Source organism: Physcomitrium patens, chromosome 2 (assembly GCF_059467195.1).
Source record: "Physcomitrium patens ecotype Gransden chromosome 2, ASM5946719v1, whole genome shotgun sequence".
In the NCBI taxonomy this organism is placed as follows: Eukaryota; Viridiplantae; Streptophyta; class Bryopsida; order Funariales; family Funariaceae; genus Physcomitrium; species Physcomitrium patens.
In genome coordinates, this window is record NC_143411.1 from 20,293,403 (window position 1) to 20,321,345 (window position 27,943).

Consider the following 27,943-nt stretch of genomic DNA (forward strand, 5'->3'; position numbering starts at 1 on the left):
TAAGTTTCATATTTTTTTTAAAAAGTAAAGAAATGTGTTAAGTAGATGGTAAATTGTAGTGGCAATAATAGAAGGGTGGTAGTAATAGTAATATCCTCTATTTATTGAATATTTTCTCATGCACTAGTATTTTCTTTTACATTGTAATTAAATATTACTATTTATTTAAATGTGCATCAAATAAATAAAAAAATTTGCAATATAAATTGAGATTCTAAATTTCTATAGAATTTTTATATTTACATTGGAGAATTAACTGAATAAAATTCTTATGATCATTTGTGAAATATTAAAGCTATTTTCCAATAAAAATAAAAAAATCAGTTTAAATTTCAATTCTTTTATATTTGAAGAAAACACAAAGTCAGAAACTAAAGCACTTTAAAGTATCGTAGACCAACTTGAATACAGATCCTAAATTTAACGCAACATTATTTTACATATGATTATGATGAATTGCTCAAGCATGCACCAGTTACGAAAATTGTGCTACTTTCAACATTAGATCTAATCTCTATATTTAGTGACAGGTGGCAAAAGCACACGTTGCTTCTAGAATATGCTTCTTTTTTATATCTTGTGAGTATCAACTAGCCAGCATCTGGAAATTTGTAGTGCTGAAGGGAAAAAGAACTCCCTTGATCTCAGACTATGAAAATGCCGAAGGCAGAGGGCCAACATGTGCATTCAGTGGCAATCTAGATTATAAACATAGTTAACCCACAAGGCAGGTGACTGTGACCCTGGTAGCTGTCATACTAAATGATTCACATGCAATTTTTCAGCTTTAGAAGAAAAGAAACCAATAAAAAACATACCAAGGAGCTGCTGAGAAGGTAGTCAAAAACCGTGACAAACAAATATTTTCTGTCAACAACACTTCAATTGCAAAATCTTCAATACATCAGAAACCAACAGGATAATTTTGATCCATCAAGGAAGCAAAACAGACAGAAAACTTTAATGTACAAACAATACATAACTTCAATTTACGCTAGCAAAAGACATCGATTGCCAAAGCGAGGGAAATCTGGACAGAAAGGGAAGATGATAAGTTGGTGATGAATTTTTTACGTATGGCTCGAGCTTTTAGTACAATGGAGTCTGATTTCAGACCGCTCTGTATGAAATGGGCAGGACAAGTCACTACAAGTGTAAATTACCTGCTGGAGGTCTTGATTGATCCCTATGGAAAGGATAGATCAGCGCACCTAAAGTTGATCAATAAATTGTATAATTCTTGCTCGTAATGAGCTAGCAGAAAGTACCCTGAAAATTAAATAGGAAACCAAAATGCCCTTCAATTAGGGCGATATTCACACAACAGCTTAAGTTCATTCGTCTACTGTTAACACACTAAGTTGAACGTATATTTGTACACCTCATTCAGCTGATTTCGAGGGACGCTCGTTCACAATCTCTTCCAACTCCTCACCCCCTGGGACTCCAGCTCGCTCTTTCCAAAATTGTACTTGTCTCTTGAGACGCAATATTTCTTTAGTCGTAAAGTTCTTGCTGGGGTCGTTCATGATGGACCTTACACGAATGGCATAACTGTCCCACATAAAGCCGCCATTAGTGTAAAAAGAAGATTAACTGTCGTTTTAAAAATGTTGGGATGCAGAGTTGGGAGACATCAATTTGCATTTACTAATGTTCCGAGGACTGTTCAAGATAGAATTTAGCAAGGACTCCACTTGCAAGATTGGAATTGGCAAGAAATCCTGACATTGTGCATAAAAGTTAGTCCAGGGGGATTACCAGAGGGAGTTATGAGTCTCATCAACGTTGGAACCAGCCGGAGAAACATTTACAAACATAAGAGCTTTGGCATTTCCACCGAGTGAATCGCTCATAAGCATCGTCAGTTTATGGTTTCGATAAGGGATATGTTGCTCGTCTGTAGCTAGGGCACTGATAACATCTCCGAGTGCTGACAAGGATTTATTGATGCTTTGAGCTTCCTTAAGCTGTTCCCCACTAGAGCCTGACTTCTTCACTCTCTCTGACCCGGCCAGATCAACAAGACTCAGCTGCAAAACATCCACAGAGTACTTTTAATCTACATTCACCTTTGGTGTCGACCGACTTCAATTAAAATTATGGTCTAAACGAAACTTCAACCTTAAACTGAACCAAATTTAAGGTTCAAAAAACTGGTTCAAAAAATTTATCAGATGATGAAGTCTAATTCAACATGGTTATGCCAGCACCCATTGTTAAAAGGAAAGCATGAGTGGCCTGAACTAGGACTGCAAATAATCAATGTTAGAAGAGAAGAAAATACTCTGTGAACAAGACCAATATGTCGCAGAAAACCAAGCGTAGCAACTCACCTTGCCCTTCATTAACACTTGGCTTTGCAGGTTGGTGCTCTCGACGATTATTGATAATATAAGATGTGACCGTGAACTCTCAGCATTCATTTGAGTGCCAGATGTGTGGCGCTTCTCCAAGCCCTTAGCCACAACAGATTCCAGCTCCTCCCGTGTCGCTACTGGGATGAGAGTTGCGTTTTCAACTACCACCATACCCTGCTCAATATGACCATATATCACTTTATAATTGAAACATGACCAAAGCACAACACAAATCTATTTATTTGGTCAATCGTCAAAGACTGATCTTGTCAGGAGGAGGCTTACCTTGGAATCCTTTTTGATTTCGAGCTTCTTTGGTTTGGTACCATTTTTGGATAGAAGCAAGTCAATAAGAGTGTCCTGATAAAGTTCTAACATGTACACCTGTCATTCATAAACCGATGTATTGTCATGTAAATCAAGTTTCTCAAAAGCATATCAAGAAGAGAGGAAGGTTAGGATCCAAGTTGTAAACTCCTTTCCTGAAAGAAATCAGCATAAAAATTTATTATCCTGACACAATTTCACTGTTAACACTTTTCATGGAACGAATCAAAGGAATTCAGTGAAAACCTGCAAAGAGAACTGGAACTTATTGGCATCACGTTTGATGCAGCTGAAAAGTTCCAGAGTAATTCGGGGTGTGAGCCCAGGGTTGGCTTCTGTTCCGTATATTGTGTAAGTTTTGCCTGAGCCTGTTTGCCCAAATGCAAAAATGCACACGTTGTATCCATCGATGGCCGACTGGACCAAGTACTGCACAAGCAAAGCGATATGATCGATACAAAATATAATATAAAAAACACTAATTTTTCCATTCTACGACCTGACAAAATGAGGAACAGCAACTGCAGTTTTATGTCTTTCGTATGAAAGTAAGATCCTCACGCCCAGAAATATTCAATACGAAGTAGCTCAAACGTCATGAATGAAAGCTAAATCCTAGTAAAAGAATACTTAAACAACACAGAAGTACTCAATTCTAATTGTATAATCACGTTACGAAAAGAAGTTGGGTGGGACTTGAGAGAATACCTTGGTGTCCTCAAAAACCTGCTCCTGAGTAGCAAATTCATCAAAGATGTGATCAAACTGGTGTTGCTTGATCTTATCATCTTTCCATGGATGCTCAATAGAGAACTCATCACAAGAAGTCAACACCGATTGCTCACCTCCTTTGACCTCCTTCTCACTCAAGGGCCTCCAACGGGCATAAACCCTTATCTTACCCTTCATATCTGTAAATAAACAGATGTCAAATCTAATTGATATTCTTCAAGAGAGCAGAAATATTTAAAGATCTAGCTAACGTACCTGATGATCTAGAAAACCCTATCATAGGCCACAAAATAAGGTCAGATGGAAAGGAGATGCACAGGGCATACCTTCCATCATATTGAAGTACCGCTTTCTCAAAGTTTGCTCCTCTTTATATAAAGCCTGTAGTTCTACTATCTGATCTGCTTGCCTCTTCAGAATAGCTGCAGTTTGCAGATTCTTCCTATCAATGTCCTGCATGCACCACGTCCATAATAAGCCACATGCATGTCAAGTTTCACAAATTTCCCGGTCGACTTCCACATTCATATGAATTTAACAAAACATTATTGAAGACATTGACAATGTTCTTCACAGCCACACCATAACACAAGTCAGAAATCGTGCAGCCTAACAAAATGCAGGTGTATGATCACTTTACCTCCTTCATCTCCCGAAGCTCCTCTAGCTCCTTCACATTGGCTGCTACAGTCTCAAATTCACCACTGCGGGAAGCCAGCGCTTGCTCTGCACGACTAAGCTCCTGGGTGCGCTCTTGCAACTTCTTCTCACTTTCCCCTACTCTCGCCCTAAGCTCATCTCTCTCCTGTTCAAACTGATGTTCCAGCCCTCTCGTCTGTAGATAACATCAGACAAAACAGTTGCAGTTCAAGCAATGGGTAGTCGTGCAGAGACACGATGTACATTGCTACTTTAATGGGATTAACCCTAGTGCACAATAGCAGAGACTGAGCGCTGTGATAGCGAAAGTTGATACTGAATCCAAAACAATAACCCCCAAGACTGCTAAGATTATTTCTAAGAGGAGAATCGGAGAGAAAGTTACCACTATCCTACTATTCTTCCAAAAAAATAGAAACAAGTACCTCATCAGTCTTATTCTTTTCCAGACGGGCAATCTTCTGCTCAAGAAGCTGTTTCTCTTTGAGCAGATTCTTTGCCTTATCCTCTTGTTTTCTTAAATCTTCAGTCTTAAGTCTCAATTCCGTCCGAATTTCTCTAATCTGGATTAATAGACACATCGATAAAATTGATCAGTGCACGAATCAAGCTTGGTTCGAAATACAACATAGTAAATAGGTCGATGTGCCAGTTTCAGAAACTAATGAAAAGAAGGAAAACTCGCACGACGAATTTAAGTTTAATAGCGATCATTTACACATAATATAAGATAAATTAGTCATACAAGTTATACATATTCCCATATCGCTCATTACATGGTCTATGATACATGACAGGACTGAAGGAAACACCAACGATGTATCCAAACCTGGTTTTCTACAATGCGAATCTGTTCATCCTTTCTGTCTTTTCCAGTGGCAAGTGAGGGCTCTCTTTCTCTTCTTGAACGAGGAGTTGGAGTCCTCCTCGAAACAGATTCGTAATCGCTCAAGTCACTTGCAGCATCATAGCCAGGTTGATTGCCTGGCACAGATGCCATTAGCGCAGCTCTCTCCGTAAGCGCTGCCTGCAAACATGTTAGTGTCCAATCTCTCACAACTAAATAACTTAAATAATTAAAAAGCAAAGAAGAATCCGAATGGAAACATCCCAGAGGAATCTATCAGAAAGGTTATGGAATTCTATTCTACATCAAGTGTTCACATTCAAGAATCCTTCACAAAGTGAGCTCTAAAACTCAAAACCTTCAACCCTGACAAATCAAGGTACAGAAAGAACCTGTAACCCAGCATCCATCTCCGCCAGCTGCTTCGTCAACCGCTCTCGCTCTTCTGCAATCTCGCAACGACTTTGTTCCTCAGCACGAAGAGCATCTTGCAGGTCTGCTAGCTCTTCCATCACCTGCGTTTCTCTTTTCTCTTTCGCTCTAACCGCCTCCAAAAGCTGTCGGACAATATAACAAAATAGGTAATCATCACTCGAGGTCCTTGTCCTAAATTCCAATTCATAAGCTTCAGCATTGTGCGGATATGTATGTCATTAGACAAACCTAAAGGATCACATTTGTCAGATTTTTGAGCACTTGCCTGATCGATCTTCCTTTGTGATTCCTCTAGCAGCTTTGACATCTCCTGTACGTGCTTTTCATAAATTTCAAGACCTGCAGGTTTGCTAATTTGTGTTCCACCCGCATCCACTCCATTTGTTATCTGTCCATTGGGGATATTTCTTGTTCTAGAATATCGCCGCAACATGACATCATTTATATGTGTCTGAAGCGCCATGCATATGTCTTCCCCCTGCTCACCAAAAAAAAAAAAAAAAAAAACACCAAAAGAAAAAGAAAAACACATTCAATATACAAGCAAACCAACTTAATCGGTTTAAATGCATAATCCACTAAGTACTAGGAAGAGACAAACCTGTTTAGTCTCAAATTGAAAAATGTGGAGCACACCCGCTACACGCATTTTGAAAAAGACAGCTGTGTTGCTGCTGCCAAACTGCATTATGTCACGCAGCTCAGCTGAATGTAAGTACTCCATGGGCACTGGCCGGAAAAAGTGTACCTGCATTGCAACTCTAGTAAATTTAAAGCGCCGACAATGACATCATAAAAAAAACTGGTCTCTATGCAAGTTGGAATTCTGAAAAAACTAGGATTCAGAGCATGTCGATGCAGAACCATTAGCAAATAAACTGCATCAGGAATCTTCGATAGATATTGCATTCTAAAATTATTGCATTCCAACACACCCCACGCTTGTTGATGCCAAGAATGATTCGCCCTGGCAGCAATCCTATAGGATCCTGAATTTTGAGGATGCTAAAGAACACAGAATTCCCATAAGGCAGCGAGCGAAGAATGCGAAGCAGTTGTTGCCTTGCTTCACCTTTTGTTAGATGTGCCTGCACGTAACCACCTCTATCGTATTATAGCACTATTACAATTTGATTCGTGCCTGATAAACCTAATCATCCCTCATGCACGAACTCTACAAATGTATTCCTTTTCACAACCTTCAAATTATAGCCGGAGACAAATTAGACTTGAAACATTTGCAAAAGTGTGCTAGTACTCAGTGATAATCTTGCGAAGGACTAGAGTCTTACCATAGCTCGATACCGGTTCAGGATGTTGGACTCCCAGTCCCGCTTGGCCCTAGTTATAGCTATTTGCTTAGGCAGAGAACCATCCAACAATGCTGGCCAATCTCTGCCAAACGATATGATTATCAGGTGAAGAGGATTGTCTTCATCGTTGCTGCTAGGGTCCAGACAATCTTAGGGACTCACATAATGATGGGACATGGCTAGGTTTAAATGCTACATGAACAAGTTCTTCACTACGGCACTTAGTAGATGTCCCATAATATCAATTATTTGAAGGCATGTTTCACAATCGAGTGTATGATCAGACTTGAAACTCAGAACAATCGAAACTAGCAACAGGGACTGAGAACTTTGAGTAATACAATTGAATCACAGAAGTGGTAAAAATGAGGCAAAGACTAACAGCAAACCTACATAGTGCGTTCTGGATTTGAAACTGGACCAATGTCGACCAATATCTGCAGAGCTGCCAATTGAGCTGCATCATCTTTTACAACTGGATAGTTTCCGAGCATGTAATCATGTTGTGACTGCGTATCCACAAAAGAAAGTAAGAGATGAGAAACGAAAACTTCTTCTTGTTTAACTCATACTGGAGCAGTTTTGCTGTAATCAAGCTGCACACATAGTTGAAAAAAATACATGGAGTCACAGTGGTATGTTAGTATACTAGTGCAATTAGTAATGCTGCCCAGGATAGCCCAACCAGCCAGTGTTCTATACACACAAGTACGACTTCCATGGGACACCTCCGTACCAATATGAAATTATCAAGGATCTAGACGTGCATTAAGAGATCGATGTCATAGAAGCACATAGAATAAGTACGCGAATAATAATAGAGAACAATCTCACTAATCCGAGTTAGAAGTAAGATATGAGACAAAGTTAAATCAACTCGTAACTCCACCATTCCTCTATCCAACATCACACCTAAATTGTGATTAAAAAGAGAGAGGCTCTCTTTATGATTAACAATAATGTCTCAAAACATAATTCAGGCACCTGATGTTGGTTTAGGTCTTGAACTTGGCAAAAGACTCGCTTTTCAACCCGTTATGAAATTTAAGAAACTTAGAAAGAGGTGTAGAGATGATGCACCTGTACATAGCATAATTGTACAAACATGGGCTCTGTGATAGTTTCATCAGATTCTCGAAAAAGACGTTTCTTGAATAGCAACCTACATTGCAATTCCCCCTTGGATTTCTCTTTAGTAGCCTTAAACTCCGCAACAATATCGCCAATGTACTTGTTATCATCAAGGCTAATGTGTTCCTCTGCATACCATAGATACAAAAGCTGTAGCAATCAGAACACACATACACAAAGGCTAATTCAGTGCTACTAAAATCCCAAAATTTAAAGCTAAAAAAAAACACGAACACATGCGCTTAAAATTGTCCATTTTCACATTTAGATGTATCAAAATGGCAGTGAGGTGTGAATTTTGACTTACCATAGTGCTCTATGCCAAAAGGGGAACATAACAACACAATAACGTAACAACTAAGAAGCAATATACGCTATAAAAATGTTCCTCGACAATTCAACACAAGCTGAACGCGCAGTGATGAGTTCAAGTAAAATACACAGTGCTCCTTCAAGATACACGAATGCCAAAAATTCTAGAGTGAGGTCATACAATACCATTTCCAAAATCACTAGCTTTCGAGCCAATCACAGACTTCCGGCACTCGAAGAGACCAAAAGTGCTGAAAGATGTCAGCTTTATAATGCTTGCAAATTCCTGCATTCAAACCATCCATCATCTCATAAGTCATAACATCCCTTATTTAGTCGTTAGCAAGAGCATCTATTTGAATTGAACTACTATAACAAGTTGACATCGCTACGACCACGATGTTGAAATCGAGGAAATTGGATACCTCAACTGCATCAGCAACAGTTGTAGATACATCGTAAGTGATTTCCTCAAATGTGTCATCTAAGAAATATGCTGTGGTGATCAACTTTCTACCCTCGAAAAGAGCTTCTATCTCTTCCTCAGCCGGAGTCGTCCTTCGAGGTCCTCCTTTCACAGAGCGCTTTAGAGCATTCCATGTATTCATAGCAAGCCTTTGGATTTCATAGTCTCCAGGGGCAATGGCTATCCCATGCACGTATTCTGAGAGGTGTACACCATACTCCTTACCAGGAGGCATTGCAGAAGCACACAGGAACAACAGCTCCCATGTCTTCATTAACACTGGCCTGTCAGTATAAAATACGTGAAGCAATTCAGACTAATACTTCCTTACCATGAATTCCACTGATAAAAAACCCAAAACAAACTCAAATTTGTCATAGTGAGCACTGTCATGATACTACTATGGATTAAATTCAAGGTCCTCAAGCTGCTGATCATAAAGTGTCAGTCTCCAAAGTTGAACTTTCTTCATTGACGAAACTTCCATTATCCCAATCACTCTACAGTCTTCTAGAACCCGGAGCCTTGAATTTTCATACATGGTCTCGCAGCAAACTATTCTCTTTAATTCACTGAAACGTAGACATAGATTATTTCACCTATCTGGGTTGTTGCGGGTCTGTTTCAAAAGCTGAGCAAACAGTTCATCACGAAGATCAGCCCGTTTCAAAGTGTGGTTGTACAGCTTCAACACCATATCGATTTGCTCTTGTAATGTGGGAAAAGGGGACCCGGCAGCGAGATCTGCTCCTGTGTATTTTAGAACAACCTGCAAATCAGCATATTCACCACCCACTGCAAGCTATAAGACTTTGGCCAACCTAAACATAATCGTATTCATACGCTCTATACGTCGAATATACCAGTTCAACTCATACAACTTCCGCACAAATAATAATCAAGGCAGTAGAAGGAAGAATTATATACTTGGAAAAGCTTTACGGCCCGGGTCATTGAATCACTATTTAGTCGCATCAGGGAAGTGGGGATTAGATCCTGCCACACCACCATAAATTGTATTCAAACATAGGCATCCTCTATGATATTAAAGCACAAGTCTCACGCACTTTTACAGCATGAACCAAAACAAATTGTTCTTTCAAAATGCTGAAATCCTTGCCTTGGAAACGTTTAAGCTGGAAGACAATCACATTGATAACCTTGAGGGGATCTTCATAAGTGCATTTCGAACTGCTGTGGGAACAAGAAATGAGATAAAAGTACATGAAATAAAGAAGCCATTGTTGTTGAAAATATCCCGAACACACGTCTGACATAGTAGCTTACACTCTGGAATGATAGCATGTCTTCAAGCGTGAACCTTTCTCGACCAGTAACAGTCAACCTCTTGCCAACAAATAGTCGTCTTCCCCCAGCCTGAATGAGTCTTTGCATTGACTTCAAAAATGCTTCAACCTGCGGCAAGTGCAAAAAGGTCATATCAGCCAAGAATGTGCACATCTTAGTAAAGGCCAAAAATGATTTGGAGTTTCATGCGAGAATTACTCTACAATTTTCAATAAGCAATCGAAGCTAAAGTTCCCTATTTCCGATCCGAGAAGAAGAAAAGACTCGAGCTTGAGGAGTAAGTAGAAAAGAGAAAGCCAGTACATCATAGTGTGAGGAAAGAATGGCATGAACGCCCTTCAGAAGTATAATCTATCTGATGTAGAGGTGCCATTAACGAAGGCAGCCAGAATGAACGCATCCCACGGGCATATTCAACGAAACATACCTGATATTTTTCCAGTACTGTCCCAGAAGCCAACAGGTCATTCGACACGGCGGCTGGCGACCTACACAATAACGCATCAAAACTTTGTTACCAGCTATCAAGCAGATACTATATGGGGGTGATTGAATTACATGGGTGACATTGAACTTCGTTCAGTTCCGCAAAAACAAGGAGTCTGTCACGTAGTGACAGACTACATTCACCAGAGACGAGAAGTCGAAGCGAACGAGCTCGTGGAAAAAAATAATGGAGGGATAAGAAAGGTCACCCCTCATTAACAGCATTCTCGTTATCGCAGCCCTCGTTCTGGATCTGACAATTTTCTCTACTGTGTGAGCTCTCACGACTTTGTGGCCTCCTGCGCTCAAAGCCCAGTTAATGTAAAAAATCAAAGTTCGGCTGGCAAGTGCTAATGTAGAAATAAATTCGAGAACAGATATTTGAGAAGATTCAGTTTGATTCCTTAGTTGAAATATCTGCACGTTTCGCATTGAAAATGAATTCATTAAAAAAATTCTCAACGAACCATCACGACACACAGAAGAAAGAAACAAAACTGCAACGCGGAGAAAGTTCCTGTATAAAGCACTAATTGAACTGCTACAACTTTTAAGAATCAGTATATCTGACTAATCAATAAGATTCTGGAAAATATAGAAAGCCAGTCTCACCCTCATCCCCGTCCTCAACCCTCATCTCCATACTCTTCCTCGTAAAAAATAATCTTGGAGGTGCAATAACATGTTTCTATGTTCTTAGATCTTAATCTGATAAACATTGAGACAACTTACGAGCCCATATAATCCTCATCGCCATCTTGATCGTCACAATTCATGATAGTTGCTGAAACTTTAAGGCGCACGGGAGTGTTAGTATTCGAATTAGAGAACTTTCTTCCAACATACTGCCCCATTGAACTCGCTCCATCCGACGCCATTGATTCACCTCCGTCGAGTCCCCCCCCCCCCCGCCCGTCCTACACACCCTCAATTTCCCTGCTGCTATTTTACCCTACTCTTCCGTTCCACACATGCATTTTCTCGATATCACACCAGAACTCCACTCCACGCCCTTCATCCTCCATAAACTCCATCCTCGCAATTCTCCCTCTCCAGTACCCTACAATTCTTCACATCCCCATGTCCACCCACCCTTAACACACTCGCAAGCGCAGCTGCTCCCAAATACAATCGCCAGAAGAGTTTCCCAAGGATTCAATCCGGGCTTCCAAACCCTAACCAAACTCACTCTGTTGCACACAGGATCCAGTAAATCCTAAATTGCTCTACCAATTCCACCCACCCCAGGAATAACTTCATGATTCAAAACGATTGACCTCCTTATCAAACAGAACGCCACACACCCCACCCTAAAGAAGTCTGTTGCGGTGGTCAATATCCTAAATCTACCAAGAACTTTCACGAACCACCAACCCTGGCCCCTCCTCTGCCACAACTCTCTAATCTCCCTTCCACCTCAGAAGAATCACCAAACTCTACCAAAAGTTCCTGCAATGCGCATATAGCCGCTTAAAAAAAAAACATGCGCTTCGAATGCTTGTACAAGCGAATACAAAAAAGCAGGATCGAAATAATGACTTGGCCTGCCATGATTTAAAAAGGCCACTCCAAGAGTTCGAGGTGAGATGTTCTGGGGATGATTTGTTGGTTTGGGTGTTCGGCGCAGCATAGCTCTTTCTCATTCCCACCCTGCCCACTGAACATGAATGGTTTTACAAGGCACAGTCTATTTTTTTCAATCTTCTGTTTACTTTGCCCAAATTTGCAATGTTTTCTTTCTGTATGAAAATATAAACTTACTACGGCACCCAATACCCTGCTCCAAACCCGGATGTCAACTTGGGCACCCCTTCACTCAACCTCTGACTATATTCGGGTGCCACTTTGACTCAAACCCATCCTGCTGGCTCTCTAGGACAATGGTCTACTGCGCTGGAGAAATGTCCTGAGTATCTGCAATCTGGAACAGCGAAACTCCATTGATGGAATTGGATCTCACCAATTCATCTGTTGGCGTCAATGGAGCTTGTTCTGAAACTTAAAAAGTAACTGTAATGTTAAATATGACTGGTATCTCTGACCCGTTTGTGTCCTCTTTCCTTGACTAGAATTTGGCTATGGTAAGTTGAAATGTAATTGCGACGGATGTATGCTGCTGAGAGCTGGTGGGGAGCATCGAATCTCGAGTTTTCTACAAGTAGTTAACAAGTTCGACTGCGTGGTTACACCAGTTCAGCTACTGTAACGCTCACTTTGGGTAATGTGTGGTGATGAATGATTGAAGAGCTTAGGCACGTTTACGAGCATCGTTAATGAGTTCGTTAACCAATTTGTCTTACACTGCTAGCAGTTTCCACTCAGCAGTTTTCTTTGAGTTTAGAATCGCATTTCACTTCACAACTACAGGGTTTGATAGCTGTGGGCCTCGCTGAGTTCATACTGATTGTACCATTAGAGTTTGTGAGTTGGAGGCACTAACATGACACCATAATGTTCTTCTAATGCTCGGGCATCTCAAAATCTTCTGATGGATATGGTCCTCCAGCGAAGCCAGATGGAACACAAATGTGTAGCTCAAGCATCTGTTGAATCGGACGCGGTGACATTGCCTGAAGGTGGGGACATTTCAGAGAATTTTTCGGATCTTGATTCTGTTTCGAAAACCATAACCTACAAAAACAAGTTAATGTGGGAATCACTTCACCAACCTGTACATGTGTTTTCCACCCAAATGAGAAACGAACAACAGAACAGGGAAACGGCGTTGAAGAAGCGAGACGCAGCTTCGCGTCCGGAAGGAGGAGTCGGAGAAAGCTGCGGTGCGTGAGGGTGTCAACAAGTCATCGCAGGAGGGACAGGTTCATGGACCTCCTCCGACACTTTCCACCTGGTGTTCTACACCTCAGCGGTCAAATCCTGTCTTCAATTTTCTAGGCATTTTCGCGTCCTTCAATCGTTGCGGCTTACTGGGATTCCAATGGTTTGAGATTGTTAAGAATGCTGAGAACGCTGAGATTGCTGAGAACACTAAGAATACGGATGCATCTAATTGATTGAGGATCCTTGGTTGAAAGTTGTCACTACAAGCTGCTAAAGAAATTTATATCGAGATGAATACCGGTGCCAATCTCGGTCCCCACATGTTTAAATCCTTCATGGATTGTTGTGGGCGACAGCGAAAGGTCGGAACAACTGCATCATGTCTCACCGATTTAAGACACTTGAAGAATTTGATCAGATTGACTCAGCCAAAGGGGAGTTCAAGGCGGGTCGGAAGCGTGGACCACACATGATCTATATGATTCACGATACACGACACATTACAAAGCAATAGCGTGAGCCTGACTGCAAGGATGTGTGTACAAAAAAAACACTTTTTCAAACCCAATGCCGATATTGTTGCACATCAAACCATGCCTTTGCATTGATATCTCGAGCATTAGAGATGGATTGTCCCTCTTAGAAAGTTCTTCACTAAGATTGAACGCCCGCAGTAGGAATGATCATCTCAAATCAAGTCACCCGGTGCTCAGTTTTCCTCATTGGCTAGTATCAACAGTAAATTGCGAGTGTTAAGTTCCGTTAATTACAGGAGACAGCAAGCTGCAAGAAATCAGAAACTTGTGAGTTGAGAAACTACTAATCTGTCGTACTTGTTCATTGCGCACAGTTTGAAATTCTAATTGGGTCTGAAATGGAAACACAAAGTACGTTTGCAACTGGGAGGAAAAGAGGAAGAAAAGGAGAAGGAAAAAGAAGGAAAGAAAAGAGAGGGAAGAAGAAGAAGAAGAAGAAGAGAGTTTTCTCTTCAGAAAGGTTCATCCCAACCAAAAGGCAGGTTCTGTGCAAATCTCGGAGGCTGTAACTCTGCATTGGATGATGGAAACTTGGACACGCACTGGATTGATTATCTTCGGCAGCTTTGCCATGTAGGCTCTGGTAACTGCGACTTCAACCTCCTGGCTGGCGCTTTGTCTGATAAGGATTCATTACCTCCCCAACTCTCTGATTCATGCCAAATCCTGTGAGTGTGGGCACCGGCTTCGTACCCAAAGGCTTTTGTTCAAGCAAGCTATGGCGGTAACAATGCTGTAAGCTGCTGTCCAGATTATTCTACGTTGTCCTGTGATAGTGGCTCAAATAGGAGATAGACTGTCGAGTCTGATGAGTGCAAATTGTGCAGTCATATTGGAATTTGTGCTAGCGAGGGTGCAGGCATTCGAGTTTGAAGATGGGAAGGGAATCTGTCCCGCCTTGTTAAAATGTACTATTCGATGTAGACGCGGCAACTGAGACGCAGCAACTGAGACTTGAATGATGCACCTTAGGTCTCGAAATGCAATAGTTTATCGTAAGCTGCCCACGGCACTTTGATTGCTTTTCTGCAGTTTTTCTCTTCTTTCTTGACGCCCCTCGAGAGCTTACTCACGCTTTTGAAGTGATTGATATGAAATGTTTGGTAGTGTTGTAGAGATTTGCTCCAATTCTTAAGCACTAGGAAGGGGTTTAAGAAAGTAGGGCCTGGTTGTACGAGCAGCGCCTCCATTCGCCGCAATGCTCACTTCCATATCCTAATGTCCTCACAGGTTTCGCAACAATCGTATGACCAGCTCTCCAACAGAAAATGGCCTGATTTTCCTTTGACTTTTCTCTGGCATCGTTTCAGCTCGACAATATCCTTCTGAGCAATCGCATTTGAGCTGTCGAGCATGGCGACCAAGGTGCATGACCAAGGTGACGACCAAGACTTCTCTGAGATCGACACCATTCTTGCACAAGCCAAGCTGGGTCTTCGCAGGGACCGGTGCCGAGAACACAGGCTGAGACGCAACACGAACCTGTCGGACATCCCTGAGAATTCTACTCACGAACCCTCAAACGAAACCACCGCGTTTGCAGCGTCACAAGACACATCGCAGCCTGAGATCACAACCAGGGACGGGCACAAGCGCCTACATCAGAGACTCCAAATCTTGAGCTTCATTGCGCCGATGAAATGGCTCAGAGCCTACATGGGCTGCATGATGGCGGTGCACGACGACAACTACGACGTGGCTAGAGTCATGAAGAGGACCCGCATGATGGGCGAGTTGCAGTATCCCGCACATTCTTCACGCCAATAAGTTAGGCACGGCGTCGAATTTGCGTCACAATCCAACTTGTTCCATCTTTCTGGTGTTCGGGGAATCCTGACTCGAGGACTGCTGACGAACAACCTCATCCACAATCCCCACGCAGCAGAATTAGCCCCGAGTTTCTAAAATTGCTGCAGTGCAGCCACTAATACAGTCTCTTTTACTATCTAGCATCGTAGATTGTGAGAATCTGCGCAAGAGCCTCAGAATTCGCGGCCCTTTTTGATGAGGAATCTATTTAAACCTTCTGAGGCTATTTAAATCTTCTGAGAAACTGGATCATGTTGGATCGTCCATTGAGTTCTGTGTCCTCTGCTTGCTCTCCGCGTTGCACATGTGGGAGACACACAGACCTCGAAGCCTGGCTGTAGAAGTTTGACACTCTGCATAAGAAGGGACGCCTCGGATTGCTCTCCCCACCTCAGCCTTCTCACACTTTGTATCAGAACTGTCTAGATTGGCTTGTTGGCCAAAGAAAACATCACTCACAGCTCACAATTGCAGCGCCAAGCAATCTGAAGCTGTTTCTTCGATCTACTGACCAGGCCATGTATTCATGTTTCGAGATTCGCTGGAAGGTGATTAGATCCTAGAGCACCCAAGTACTGAAACTTTTGATAGGTTGAGGTTTTGATGGTGGAAAATGCTTAGAGAATGGAGATTATGCTGTCTTTTTCTTTACAATATTTTTGCTGTAGAAAGTTGAAGTGATGGACTATGTTGAATGTATTGTACAGGAGGTGAACACAGTTTTATGAGTTTTCTCAATATTAGAGGAGTTGCAATGGATATGCTGAAATTCTTGCTTATGTCGTGCTTTTATTTTGAAGTTATGGCAATTTTATTTTTATTTTTATTTGTTTGTTGGTAATTCATAATATTGCATGCATGAATTTGACTTCTAGCAAACCTGGTTGCATTGGATCTTTTACCTTTTAAATTTTATAGAAATTGAGTTGGAATAAATATATTCATATTTATGTTTAAATTTGATTGATTGATCTTCTATTGATAAAAAAAAAAAAAAAAAAAAAAAAAAATCATATAGTTTTATAAATATGAATGTATATATGTTTATACTTGCAATATGCACAAGTCCTCATATAGGACATGATTCTACTTGTTCCACATTAACCAACTTAGGATACAAAGTTATTCACTAACAAAAGACATAATTGAAGGTTTCAATTTTTATGCATGCTAGAGCTGCACAAGAAGGGCAGCCTTGTATTTAAAACTCATTAATTATTCATAGGCATTCTAATTTTCCTATATTAGAAGAATAAAATATGTAGACAACGACCTATATTTTGATAAAATGTCCTACATTAAAAGGACCTATATATATAAATATATATACATATATTTTTTTTAAAATCACAACTTTCAACCACTGCAATATTTATGTTATATTGCAAGTTTAAATAATGATAATAATTAATGATAAAAGATATATAAAAATGTAACATTTAAAAAAAGCTATGATTAAATGATATTATTTTACTCCAATTTAATTTCAGCATTAAGAAAAAAAAGTCAAAGTAAAATTCTTTCTATTGAATTTGTGCATGTAAGCATTAACTTATTAGCTAAGTTATCAAAGAAAGAAAAGCAAACTCATCAAAACAATTACTGCTATTGAGTTTATGGTGTAAATGCACTGATGATTTTCAATACAAAAACTCTTCAGACAAAAAGTAATAAAAATATATATAGTAATTAGATTAAACATGTAGTACTTGTGTTCAAGTATATAATATATTATATGCATTTATTTATTTAGCTTATCCTTTCCCTCGGAATCTGTAGAGGATGGATACACAGATGAGATGATGGGCATTGAAATAAGGCTATGGAAGTGCTCTTGCTAAAGCCTGCAAAACTGGGCTCTGTAACCACAGACTGTAATGACCGTCACGCTCCATCCTCCTGTCTGTCCACATCCCTCATCCTTCAGCACCTGCTCCCAGCGTTTACGTTGTAGTTGTGATGCTTGCCTTCCACTTAAGAAACCAGGTCATATATATATATATATATATATATATGTGTGTGTGTGTAAACACGTGTTTTAGTATATATAACCATGAGCTTTCTTAAGGGAGAGGGGAAGAGGGGATGAGCTTCCCTGAAGGAAAGACCCCAGTGCGACCAGCTCGCAACAAACTCTGAGCCCCAGTTTCTGATGAAGGCCTAACAACCCAGTCGACTTAGAAAGGGGCAAAACGAAGCGGCAGATTGCGAGAGAGAGAGAGTACGAGACGAGAGTCAGTTGAGAGCCAGGCCTTTCAGAAACTGCTCCATGTCCTGCCCAGATAGCATCATCTGGCGGCAGATATCTCAGGTACCGCACTGAGCGTATGCGAAATGGCAGAGGACATGACCCTTCCTGCAAGCGTGACATTTCATGGGACTTGCAGATCGTAGTACTAGCTCCTCACACGATCCGGGCATCATGGGAGGAGAGGCCGCAGACGTGATGGGGGTGGGATGGGGTGGGGTGTCGCTGGAGCTAGAGCTGGCTAACTCTGCGCACTACCTGGCAATGCTGCAGAGCTACCTGGTTCAACGGCACAACTGGGAGACAATATACGCGTCCACTCAGGTTTTTGTGGAGGGGTCCGTGACCGAGACCAGGTGATCAGAGTGATTGAGATGGGAGAAACAGGGAGACTGAGGAAGGGTGTCGATATTCAACCAGGATAGATCTTGCTTGTGCCCACATCCGCTGACGCATGGTTAAAAAGACAGGTCCATTAACATCGCAATTCTCTCAGGCAGTACAGCGTTTTAAATCTGGAACACGACTTGAGAGGATATATTTTTTTATTTAGGGAGTTGCGCAAATTTATGCCAAAGTTGCTCTAAACAGGTATTATGTAGAACTCTTCTGGTTGGTAGGTATTCCAGCGATATGATCTTTTACTTGCTTCAGTTCTTTCCTTCTGTTTTATTTCTGAAATCAACTTGTTGGTGGTGTGGCGCGTTGTTCAGGGTTGTGAAGTTTATGAGAGCGAGGACATGCGAGAGGCCTGGTTCTGCATGAGAGAAGCTATGGCTAAGTCTGATGACAAATCTATCTCGAACCCATCTGCGAGGGTGTTTTTCGTGGAGTTCGTGACAAGCATCCAAACCATCGCGCCCGCTGCCGCACCCTGTTTCGCCGCCGAATCATAGACAGCATTGAACATGGATCTCATGGCGTCTATCCGCACGGTTTCCTTGTACCCCGACGTCCTGCTGGATTTGCCGAACTCTGCAAACAGCACCGGTTTCTGCAACGTGGTTTCGCTGTCGTTGATGTGAGTTTGTATCCATTTGACCATGAATTTCCGCTTCTCGGCCTCAGTTAGTGAAGGAGTCCTGCACCCCAATCTTTTCCCTCAATTACTTGCACTGTTTTGAAGAATGCATGAGGTCGCTGAACGTGATGAAGCGATGATAAGGGTGGTGCGTACCAGTTGTCCGGGTAAGAGTGGACACTTGCGAAATCCAGCGCCGAGATTTGCTGGTTTCGAATGAAGTCGACACCGTATTGAGTCGCGAAGGTGCCAGGATTGGAGCTTTCTCGATCAACCGACTCCAGCGACACAGCCGAGCTGTAGAAGCCTTCTAGGCCAACCTCCAGCATGTGATTCGTATCCAAACTCTTCACGTATAGCGCCATCTCCTCTAACCAGGCCTGCACAGAGCACCCCTGACTTGCTTCATAGAACAGCTGCAACTCTTAACAGTACATGCTTTTCAAGCACCGAATGGATTCGAGGAAATTTAAACTAACTCCATTACATATGTTAATCGAAGTTTTCATTGAAATGACGTTCATCCGATCCTCGGAAATGTTGTTTGCAGGCACCAATCCCACTAAAACGAAAGGACATGTTTAGGTTTAGGATTTGCTCAATTGTGACGAACTGGAAAAAAACTGGCATTGCAGTGAATGTCTCCTTGTTACGACATCGTTCAACTGTGAAATTGTTTCCATCTCAGAACGAGCTAAGTATATCATGCCTGGAAGACGTTTCCGGTAGGATCGCTACCGCAGCGTGGCTCGTTCATGAGCTCCCATGCAAAAATGGCAGGCTCGTCTCGGTACGCCACTCCCCCGATGGTGTTCACCCTCGTCACTATTGTCTGCTCGCAAAGGTATCATCAAAATCCAAACAAAGTTCAGGAAGAAAAAAACAAAACAAAACAAATAAATAAAAACAACAACAACAACAACAACAACAACAACAACCTAAATAAATAAGAATAATTTTCAAGCTGGCCAAAAGATACTCTGATTATCACGTCAAGATGCTGTGTTACCCTGATGTAATCCTTGAACCACGCTCGGATGGTTGCATCCGAAAAGAAATCATCTTCGGATGTGAGATTCGTTCCCGCATACGTGTTAGCCCACTCGACATACTGAGGCTTGCCTCCATAATCTGCGTAGTTATTGACTAAGCTGAGAATCAACCAAATGCCATGCTTTTTCGCCTCGGAGATCGCGAAGTCCAATCCCTGTGCAAGAAACTCGTTATTCTCATCCTCCTCAACTTTGCAATGGAGTCAAAATCCACAATTTTCAAGTTGCGTAGTATACCTGGAAAGTAGACTCGTCGAACATTCCCGGTGTTTTTTGGAGGGGATGATAGTCGGACCCATCGGCAAAGGCCCAGGTTCGCACAACCGTCACGCCCACCGCTGCTGCTTCAGTGAGCACATCGGTGACAACAGACCTGGTGGACTCTTCCGTGCCCATGGACATCAGCCAGTAGATGTTGGCGCCGTTCACGTACAGTGCTTTCCCATTCACGGTGAACTGATGGCCTCTTGTATTCACGAAATCGGAATCACTACTGACAGCCTTCACATGTCTACGGGCATGTCGTGTGTTATGCACGTGGTGAGTGAAGCTGAATTCATTCTTTGGACGAAGTGCGCCAACTTTTTTCGGCGGCAAGGGAAGCAACAATGAAACCAACAGTAAAATCGAAACCGAGAAAATTCTTGCAGGGAATCTCCAGCACAGAATTTTCATCATGAACTCATCAATTCTTAATCTATCGCTTCTCAGTGGTCCAACCTCTTCGTTTGCAGTGAAGTCAAGCGTCTAGTCTGAAATTTTGACCTCAGGGGAGGAAGAAGAATTAGAGGAGATAGGTAAGTTTTGCAGTGTGTGAAACAATGGTCGCGAGAAGCGCGGGAATTGGGGAGCCGACTGGGAATTTGAGAGCATGATGGGGGAGTATAACCTGCGGAATGATCGAAGCGCCAAGAGTTACTAATCAGTTGTCATGACGTATATAGCATGACAACTAATCTTCCACACAACTCCCAGTTGTCATGCTCTATACGTCAAAGTGACCACTGGGAGTTGTGTGGAAGATCATGAACATCACCGGAAACCCCGGATGCCAGGATAAGCAGCGACGTGATTCGGTGGAATTCATGCATCTCTCGTCGTCGTGGGGATCATAGTGGTGTATCTCACAAGCTGAGTACTAAAAAAGTCACTCTGCCGGAAAATATTCAGAATCTGTAGGCCCGAACCCTTCAATTGAAGCAGAAAATCTGGTTCTCGAATGCATGTAAGACTTGCAGACTGTGCAACGCTTCAGACGGCAAGGGAAACTGCTGTTCATGATTAAGTGATGAGACGGGATAAATTATCTAGTTGCTAAAGCTCAATGAGAATGATTCCAATTGGAATCATCCCAAGGACGTAGTTATCAAGACTCGGGGCAAAAGAGATTCAGAAAGTCCACTAGCAGACGCTTCCAGCTTTGACATGTAGGTGGTATGCCTGTATGATTTCCAGGAATGGGTCATGCGAAACTTGTGTGCACCTTAGCACCGTCCTAGTCCATGGCAAGCTGTGGAAAAGGCTAGCTTGAAGCAATATCCTACGCACAACTTCACAAGCCGCAACTGTACCTACTAGCCACAGTTCTTTTGAGGAACTGGTTCGAAGAGTGACCTTCAGCTTTTCCGTGTTTGTGCTAGACCATTGGAACTATTTCTCAGCCAGAAACTCACGTTTACTCCACCTCTTCTCCTTAGCGTAGTTCTGAGCAATCTCTCAGTTACAATGGTAGATCACTTATGCAATGTTATATCCCTTTGTTGCTGAAACGGGATTGTTGTGTCTCAGTGAAGAGACAGTCTGAAGTTGGCTATCATTTCAGGAAAACGACGAGAGACGTCTACCACCTCGCCGCGGAGGGACTAATCTGGAGGAAGAAGCTGTATCCAGCTAAACAAATTCGAGAAATCCCACCTTGATCTACAAAAGACCTCTCACTGGAAGGGCCAGTGGAAAGGTTATTCTGATCAGTGTGAAAATACGCAACTGTGTCTTTTCACTCACTCCTTGAAATCTTGGAGAATATTGCGAACATGCAAACGTGAAAGTGAGGATGTTCCTTCTATGAAATCGAGACCAACTCTTCAGTTTTTGCATTTCTCTTCCATTGAAATTGTGACTTTCACACAGTTTCTAACCGATTCTGCCTGGAGGGTTTTTTTTGTCTGCGTAGGCCCATGCATCGTGTCAATCTGCAAATTCAACTGTGCATTATGTTTTCGCGCTTGCGTCAAGTACTTGGATGAATTCGAGTTGCATTGTGGAATTTTTATTCATGAGAAGAAGATGAGAAATTAATCGTTTTAGAAAGACAACTGGCTTAGACAGATTCTGAATTTTGAAATCCTTGCTTGTGAAGTGAGAGTGATTTCTCTGCAAACGGTTGCGCTGTTCAAACAGTGGTGAACGGGTGCGTAGCGTTTCTGTTTGTTAGTGTTTGGTGCGAAACTGTGAGGAGGGAGGAGTTTGTGGGGTGTGAAAAATGGGGAGTTCAAAATTTTAAGGCTCGTGGTTGAGATATGCGACAATATTCAGAGTTGAATTCTTTGGGTTTGGTTTGGGGATGTACTTGACTTTTAGTTTCTAAATTGGGTTGCATAGCTAAATCATTGCCAATTATTGCAAAGAAACGGTATTGTTGATGGTGCCATTCATGTGAGTTATTATCTGCCTAATCGTGACCTTGGTCGTCCTGATCTTGGTGGTTATAATTCGTACACTAAACATCTCACAGGCCACGGAGAGGCAGCAGTTGCAAACCAAATCGACCTCTGAAGAAGTCCCTCTATTTTATGATTGTGGAGGTTTAGTGATCCTAGAGAGAGATTATAATGTTCTTCCACGATACCTCTGTTGATAGCCATCGGAATTGTTTCGTTTCTAGTGGTTCTGTTTCTGTTGCTTCTATCATCAGTACACGCAAATTAGATGTTCCTCTGCCTTTGGTTTTCTGTGTAGATCACAATTTAGCCTTACTAGGGTAATGTGGAAGCAAAAATGAAATTACAAATTAATTATCCGCCAGCCGCAGCAAGAAAAGCATAATTGCGCAAGAGGTGAAGTTGCAGTCATATCAAAAAAATTGGCTCGTTCGACAGCCCTAATCAATGTACACGGAAATCTTGCTGCAGTGAGTGTTATTGTAACTGGCACCTAAGTCCTCAAGACAATTTTACGACTTCAAACAATTCTGTGAACAATTACCTACTTTCCGATAAGGTTGTTGTGGAGATTACCTCGGTGCCCAACCAACAACACCACGACCTCATAGAAGCTTTACACATCTCTTCAGGTACTGAATCTAGCTATAAAAAAATTTAAAAAAAATAAATAAAATAAAAAATTACGAAAGTAGCATCTATCTTGGATTTAGCAATCGGTCGCAGGTCGTACGTCTGAATCTTATTCAAAAACAAATTCCTTCTCGATCTTGTTCGACGTGGTGCAGTCAAGTCTTTGGACGCGAGTGGGAACCATTTGCCTGGTGGATTCCAAGTTAACATCACCCGTTTGACTTCCATGAGTGAGCTGGAGTTGAGCAACCTAATCCGGGCGAAGATATTTTCAGCCGTTGGAAATTACAAGACAGTGGAGATGTTGTGGCTCTCGTGCATGAGACTTGAGGGCACCATCCCTTCCGATCTGTGCAACCACACGAAACTTGTAGAAATTGTAAGCTTTTTTTTTACACCCCATCGCGTTGCCCCTCCGTTCCACCGTCATGAATCAACATTCTGAGTAGTCGGCAAGCATGATCTTTTAAGCGGAAGGAGATTTGTAATACAAAACATCTCAGATCTCATTAGGCTGGCCTCTGAATCCTCTCAGATCTGGGGTAAATCCATCTGGAATATAGCACCTCACAGCATCGACGACGCCTCAACATTAAGAAGGATTGATTTTCCAAGTCGAGATTTGCTTATCAGTGGCCATACTTTTCCTCAGCTACCACCCACTTTACTTAAGTTCAGTTTTCATTAAAATTCAAAATTAGGAAAAAGAGGATGCCGAACATATTCACAGAAATTTTCGCTCGTGATGGCTACTGTACAAATTGCTAATTTTGGCAAGGAAATACCTTGATGTAGAGTTGTTGTATTTTACTCCCGATTAGAATCAGGATGCAAATATTACATGTGGAACCCTGTCGCTTCCTGGAAGTTTATTGCAGAAACATCGAATATGATCACATCAATCAAGATGACCAAAGTTGATGGAATGCGGCTTGTTGACTTGCTCACATCAGGACAGGTGAGAGACACTGAGTTGGAGAGGCATACATGAGCAGACTGGACTACTTACGGCGTCTGAGCTTGAGTGAAGGTTTAAGGATCCCTTTTTCACTTTCGAACAATTGCTTTTGTCAATTACGTGGTGGCTTATCGTGTCAGAATACTATCCAAATGTAACACTCGCATATCGTTCACATGATCCGAATACCCATCATCGTTAATCTCAACTGCAATTATACAAAATTCTCGACGTGCGAACTTGATCACTGACAGTTTCCGATGAGTCTTTAGAAGCACTTGGATCGAAGGTTCATCGGGAAATCTAGCTCATCGAGCCGTGTCAGACGAAACTGCTGCCACAACTTAGGCATGGCCAAGCTGATTCAGTAACTGATCCCATGCAATAGGTTTCCGAGCACTGCGACGTCTGCAGCATCGGACTCATGGTGCTGGAGCGTTTCACAAGTTGGAAATACCACAGTGAGTAAAACTAGCATTGCTGCTGATCTGTCGGTGGACCGGTTGAGCTCGGAACAGGAAATGATCCCCAGGGCGTTGACCCAGGATATCATAATCAGCGTTGACCTGAGATATCTTGGTCGGCGTTGACCTTGAGTTTGAGAAAACAACGCCGACAAGTGGGAGCATGTGTGCACATTCATTCATCCCATGCCCCGTTCGGTAGGTGTGCTTTCCTCGTATCGTGGTAATGGATGCGGGCAATTTTAACGATTTCTTTTCTTTCTTTCTTTCTTTCTTTCTTTCTTTCTTTTCATATTTATCCTTGCCACCTGCACACACTTTGTAAGATTTGTAATATATGGCTCAAGTCCAAGGGGAGTAGAGACCTTGCCCAGCTGCACACACTTTGTTATATTTGTAATATATGGCTCAAAGCCAAAGAGAGTAGAAGCCTTGCGACTAAGGAAAATGCTAAGGCAAAGTGGGAATAGCTTAGGAGAAGGATTCAGATGAATATATATATATATATATATATATAGAGAGAGAGAGAGAGAGAGAGAAATGTTAAATTGATTCAAGTTTTTGTCAAATTAATCCACATGTCTAAACTAGTATTCCACCCGCTCTGACTCCATCTTCATTCCTTGTGTTCTCCACATTCTCAAACTATGTCCCGACCACTTCCTTGTTCTCAGTCCTCCGTAGTGAGCAATTATTGTTATCTCTCTAACTCCCAATTTTAATATTTGATTCAAATCTAGCTGAATAAAGAACAAATTATATGTTACCACACTTGGCATTCCAATAAAATTATTCAATCCAATCTACAATCCATGTTGGAGGAGAGTGGTCTTTTTACATAGCTTCATATACAAAAGCCAGCTCTTAGACATGCTAATTAAGACTATTTGAAGAACAAGGGACCTATATTAGTATGGATTCAACAACACTATCCTATACATAAAAGAGGAAGAGTGAAAAAAAGCATCACATATTGATTGGCATATCATATAATTCCCTAGACTCCAATCAAATTAATTATAGAATTTACACAAGAATATTATATCCTTCATGCAATTTTAGGCCCTGAAAAAGAGAGAGCAAGAGACCGTGAGGCTTACAAACTATTCAACTTCTCAAAAATTCTTGCACTTGTATGTCAACTTAGATAGTAATTAATTAGGGTATGCATTGGGCCAATGTAACTGTGCTTGAAACTTGAGGTCATGAGTCACTAAGTTTCTGTGAAGGATTTGGTGCTCTAATCTGATCTTGAGGAAAGCATTTCCAAGTCGCCAATAGTGCATGATGGAGCCCACATGGTGCAATTTTCTTTTCTGTGATTTCATATAAGCATTTTTTTGGAACTAGAGGCTCTCCTTCTCTTCCTTGTCTTTTGTTCTCTCTCTCTCTCTCTCTTGTTCATCAAGTTCTATCATTCAATTATTCTTGATGATAATTGCATCCAATGAATTGTGTTCATCCTTGTGATCTTGGCCTCACCCCCCCCCCTCCTTCTCTTTCACTAATGGTAGCTAACAATTGATTTCATTATATAAGATAAGAGATATATTTATACAAATATTCTTTGTCATGTAGGATTGGATTTGAGTACAAGTGTCATGACATTCAACAGAGAGCATTTGGAATATTTTTCAAGTAGTTAAGCACTTCTAGAAATAATAAGGACGTATAAGAAATATTTCTTGGATTGTTGAACTATTGTAATAATGTAAACTTGGGTGTCAAGCAAATGCATAAAATATGTTGTGAACCTTGAAGAATTTAATTTCGTAGCAACAAATTTATAATAAATCTTATGAAGTGCAAGAACCAAGTTGCTCATCACTACTCAATATTTCTTGCAATTAAAGCATTGTAGGAATCTTATGTAACGGACAATATAGCAATAGCACTCAAATTTTGCTGAGGGCTTTATTCAGTTGAAATGCTTTCAATGCATGGTCTTTGCTTTTAATAATCCACTACCATTGAGCTTTCATTTCTTTATAGGATCAAGCCATAGCACAGAGCAATTTTGGTGAGATGCAAAGTATGAAAACATTCACAGCTAGATTTGAATAAAATATCAAAATTGGGAGCTAGAAAGACAACAACAATTACTCACTATACTGGACTAAAAATAGGTAGGAAAATCAGGATATGATTGGAGAATGTAAGAAACAAAGATGGAGGACAGAGGAGATACAATGATGGTTTAGACATGTGGATCAAATTTAACAAAAAAATTAATCATTTTAATATTTCTATATATAATTATATAATTATTAAATTTATCTAAGCATTTACTAAATTTATCCACCTATCTTAACTATTATCAAAACATTCCCCACAGCCAGATTTACATTGATTGAAAATCAATATAAAATAAAATAAAATAAAATAAAAATGTTAGATCTTCAAACCAATGATGATAGAGAGGTGGATTTTGTAAATGTCTTGATTAATTTAACAATTCTTTACATATACATATATATATATATATATATAACAAAAAATTTACAAAGCATGAATTGATGTCTATTGAAGTGGTTAAAATTGAACTTAAGACAAACCTAATATAATCAAAAATCCCAACCATTTAATCATTATCTCCATACATTGTGTATATCAATATGTGTTTTGTCTTACATATTGGCCATAGATAGTAGGTTGGACAAAACACAGATTAGTACCATAATTGGATGAATTTATGCAAGGATGGAATAATGTACCAACTAAGAATTTATTCCTTCAAAATTATTTTATTTGTATGAGGGTTTTTGTGCATTTCTTATATTTAGTTTTGGTGATTGTAAAATGCCAACTCAATACCTTCCAAAAGTAAGAAAATTATTTGTTTAGTTACTTGTTTATTTGAATTTATATCTATATATTTCTATAATATATGTGTAAATATATATATATATATATATATATATATATTATGATGATGATGTGTTTGATTGTAACTATTTATGTGTTTCTATAAAAAATAAATAAAAACTTATCTAAATTTGCAAATCTGTCTACACTCTTTCATAAAAGAATATCTTCTATTTCTTATAGGGATTTTGTAGTGTTGCTATTTTGAACTTTTATATCAATTGATGGACAAAGTTGTAATATTTAAAAGAGATTTATACTTAAAGTAAACTTAATTGATCAAAATTTAGATGTTGTTGTATTAATTTAACAATGAGAGAGAAATATGTCAATATTTTTATTGTAGTTAAAAAAACATTAATAATTTTCTCAAAAAATTCTTTTAATAATATAATAATATTGAATTGAGATTTTACTTATTATATATACTTATTTTTATTTTTTTAAATAAAAAAATCTAATTTTGACTTATAAAATTGTAAAATAAGATATGTTTGAACTTATATTTAAATGTGTTTAATTGATTGAGCTTCTATCTT

At 40.5% G+C, this 27,943-nt stretch overlaps 3 protein-coding genes and 2 long non-coding RNA genes across 10 annotated transcripts; 3 read left to right on the plus strand and 2 right to left on the minus strand.

Moving 5' to 3' along the window:
* Positions 1-1,037: 1,037 nt before the first annotated feature.
* LOC112276324 (kinesin-like protein KIN-14I) lies at positions 1,038-12,015 on the minus strand. Of its 3 annotated transcripts, none has more exons than XM_024507541.3 (25): positions 11,110-12,015; positions 10,587-10,676; positions 10,319-10,379; positions 9,808-9,999; positions 9,511-9,579; positions 9,183-9,352; positions 8,543-8,867; positions 8,304-8,403; positions 7,755-7,933; positions 7,068-7,183; positions 6,654-6,756; positions 6,297-6,449; positions 5,963-6,109; positions 5,627-5,839; positions 5,319-5,483; positions 4,909-5,106; positions 4,505-4,642; positions 4,060-4,254; positions 3,746-3,872; positions 3,396-3,598; positions 2,934-3,116; positions 2,646-2,744; positions 2,337-2,534; positions 1,762-2,033; positions 1,038-1,554 (listed from the first exon to the last, which is right to left on the minus strand). In XM_024507541.3, exons 1-25 carry the CDS (start codon positions 11,253-11,255, stop codon positions 1,383-1,385), a joined length of 4,014 nt encoding a protein of 1,337 aa, XP_024363309.1. In that variant the 5' UTR covers positions 11,256-12,015; the 3' UTR covers positions 1,038-1,382. The 3 variants fall into 3 exon arrangements, with proteins under 3 accessions (XP_024363309.1, XP_024363319.1, XP_024363342.1); XM_024507551.3 differs by having other exon boundaries at positions 9,871-9,999; positions 11,110-12,013; XM_024507574.2 differs by lacking the exons at positions 9,808-9,999; positions 10,319-10,379; positions 10,587-10,676; positions 11,110-12,015 and having other exon boundaries at positions 9,183-9,378.
* Positions 12,016-12,318: 303 nt separating this feature from the next.
* LOC112276350 (uncharacterized) lies at positions 12,319-16,006 on the plus strand. Of its 3 annotated transcripts, none has more exons than XM_073529969.2 (2): positions 12,319-14,429; positions 15,005-16,006. In XM_073529969.2, the coding sequence occupies exon 2, from the start codon at positions 15,048-15,050 to the stop codon at positions 15,459-15,461; it is 414 nt and encodes a 137-aa protein (XP_073386070.1). In that variant the 5' UTR covers positions 12,319-14,429; positions 15,005-15,047; the 3' UTR covers positions 15,462-16,006. The 3 variants fall into 3 exon arrangements, with proteins under 3 accessions (XP_073386070.1, XP_073386067.1, XP_073386063.1); XM_073529966.2 differs by having other exon boundaries at positions 12,322-14,429; positions 14,925-16,006; XM_073529962.2 differs by having other exon boundaries at positions 12,323-14,689; positions 14,925-16,006.
* Positions 16,007-17,005: 999 nt separating this feature from the next.
* LOC141045068 (uncharacterized) lies at positions 17,006-19,289 on the plus strand. Of its 2 annotated transcripts, none has more exons than XR_012216990.2 (2): positions 17,006-18,342; positions 18,465-19,289. It is a non-coding gene; the product is annotated as an uncharacterized LOC141045068 (long non-coding RNA). The 2 variants fall into 2 exon arrangements; XR_016501805.1 differs by having other exon boundaries at positions 17,008-18,221.
* Positions 18,279-20,734, minus strand: LOC112274238 (putative mannan endo-1,4-beta-mannosidase 9). The gene is made up of 5 exons (XM_024503533.3): positions 20,062-20,734; positions 19,782-19,979; positions 19,482-19,604; positions 18,929-19,152; positions 18,279-18,833 (listed from the first exon to the last, which is right to left on the minus strand). Exons 1-5 carry the CDS (start codon positions 20,500-20,502, stop codon positions 18,476-18,478), a joined length of 1,344 nt encoding a protein of 447 aa, XP_024359301.1. The 5' UTR covers positions 20,503-20,734; the 3' UTR covers positions 18,279-18,475.
* Positions 20,735-21,003: 269 nt separating this feature from the next.
* LOC112274558 (uncharacterized) lies at positions 21,004-23,984 on the plus strand. The gene is made up of 2 exons (XR_002967467.3): positions 21,004-23,116; positions 23,273-23,984. It is a non-coding gene; the product is annotated as an uncharacterized LOC112274558 (long non-coding RNA).
* Positions 23,985-27,943: the final 3,959 nt, after the last annotated feature.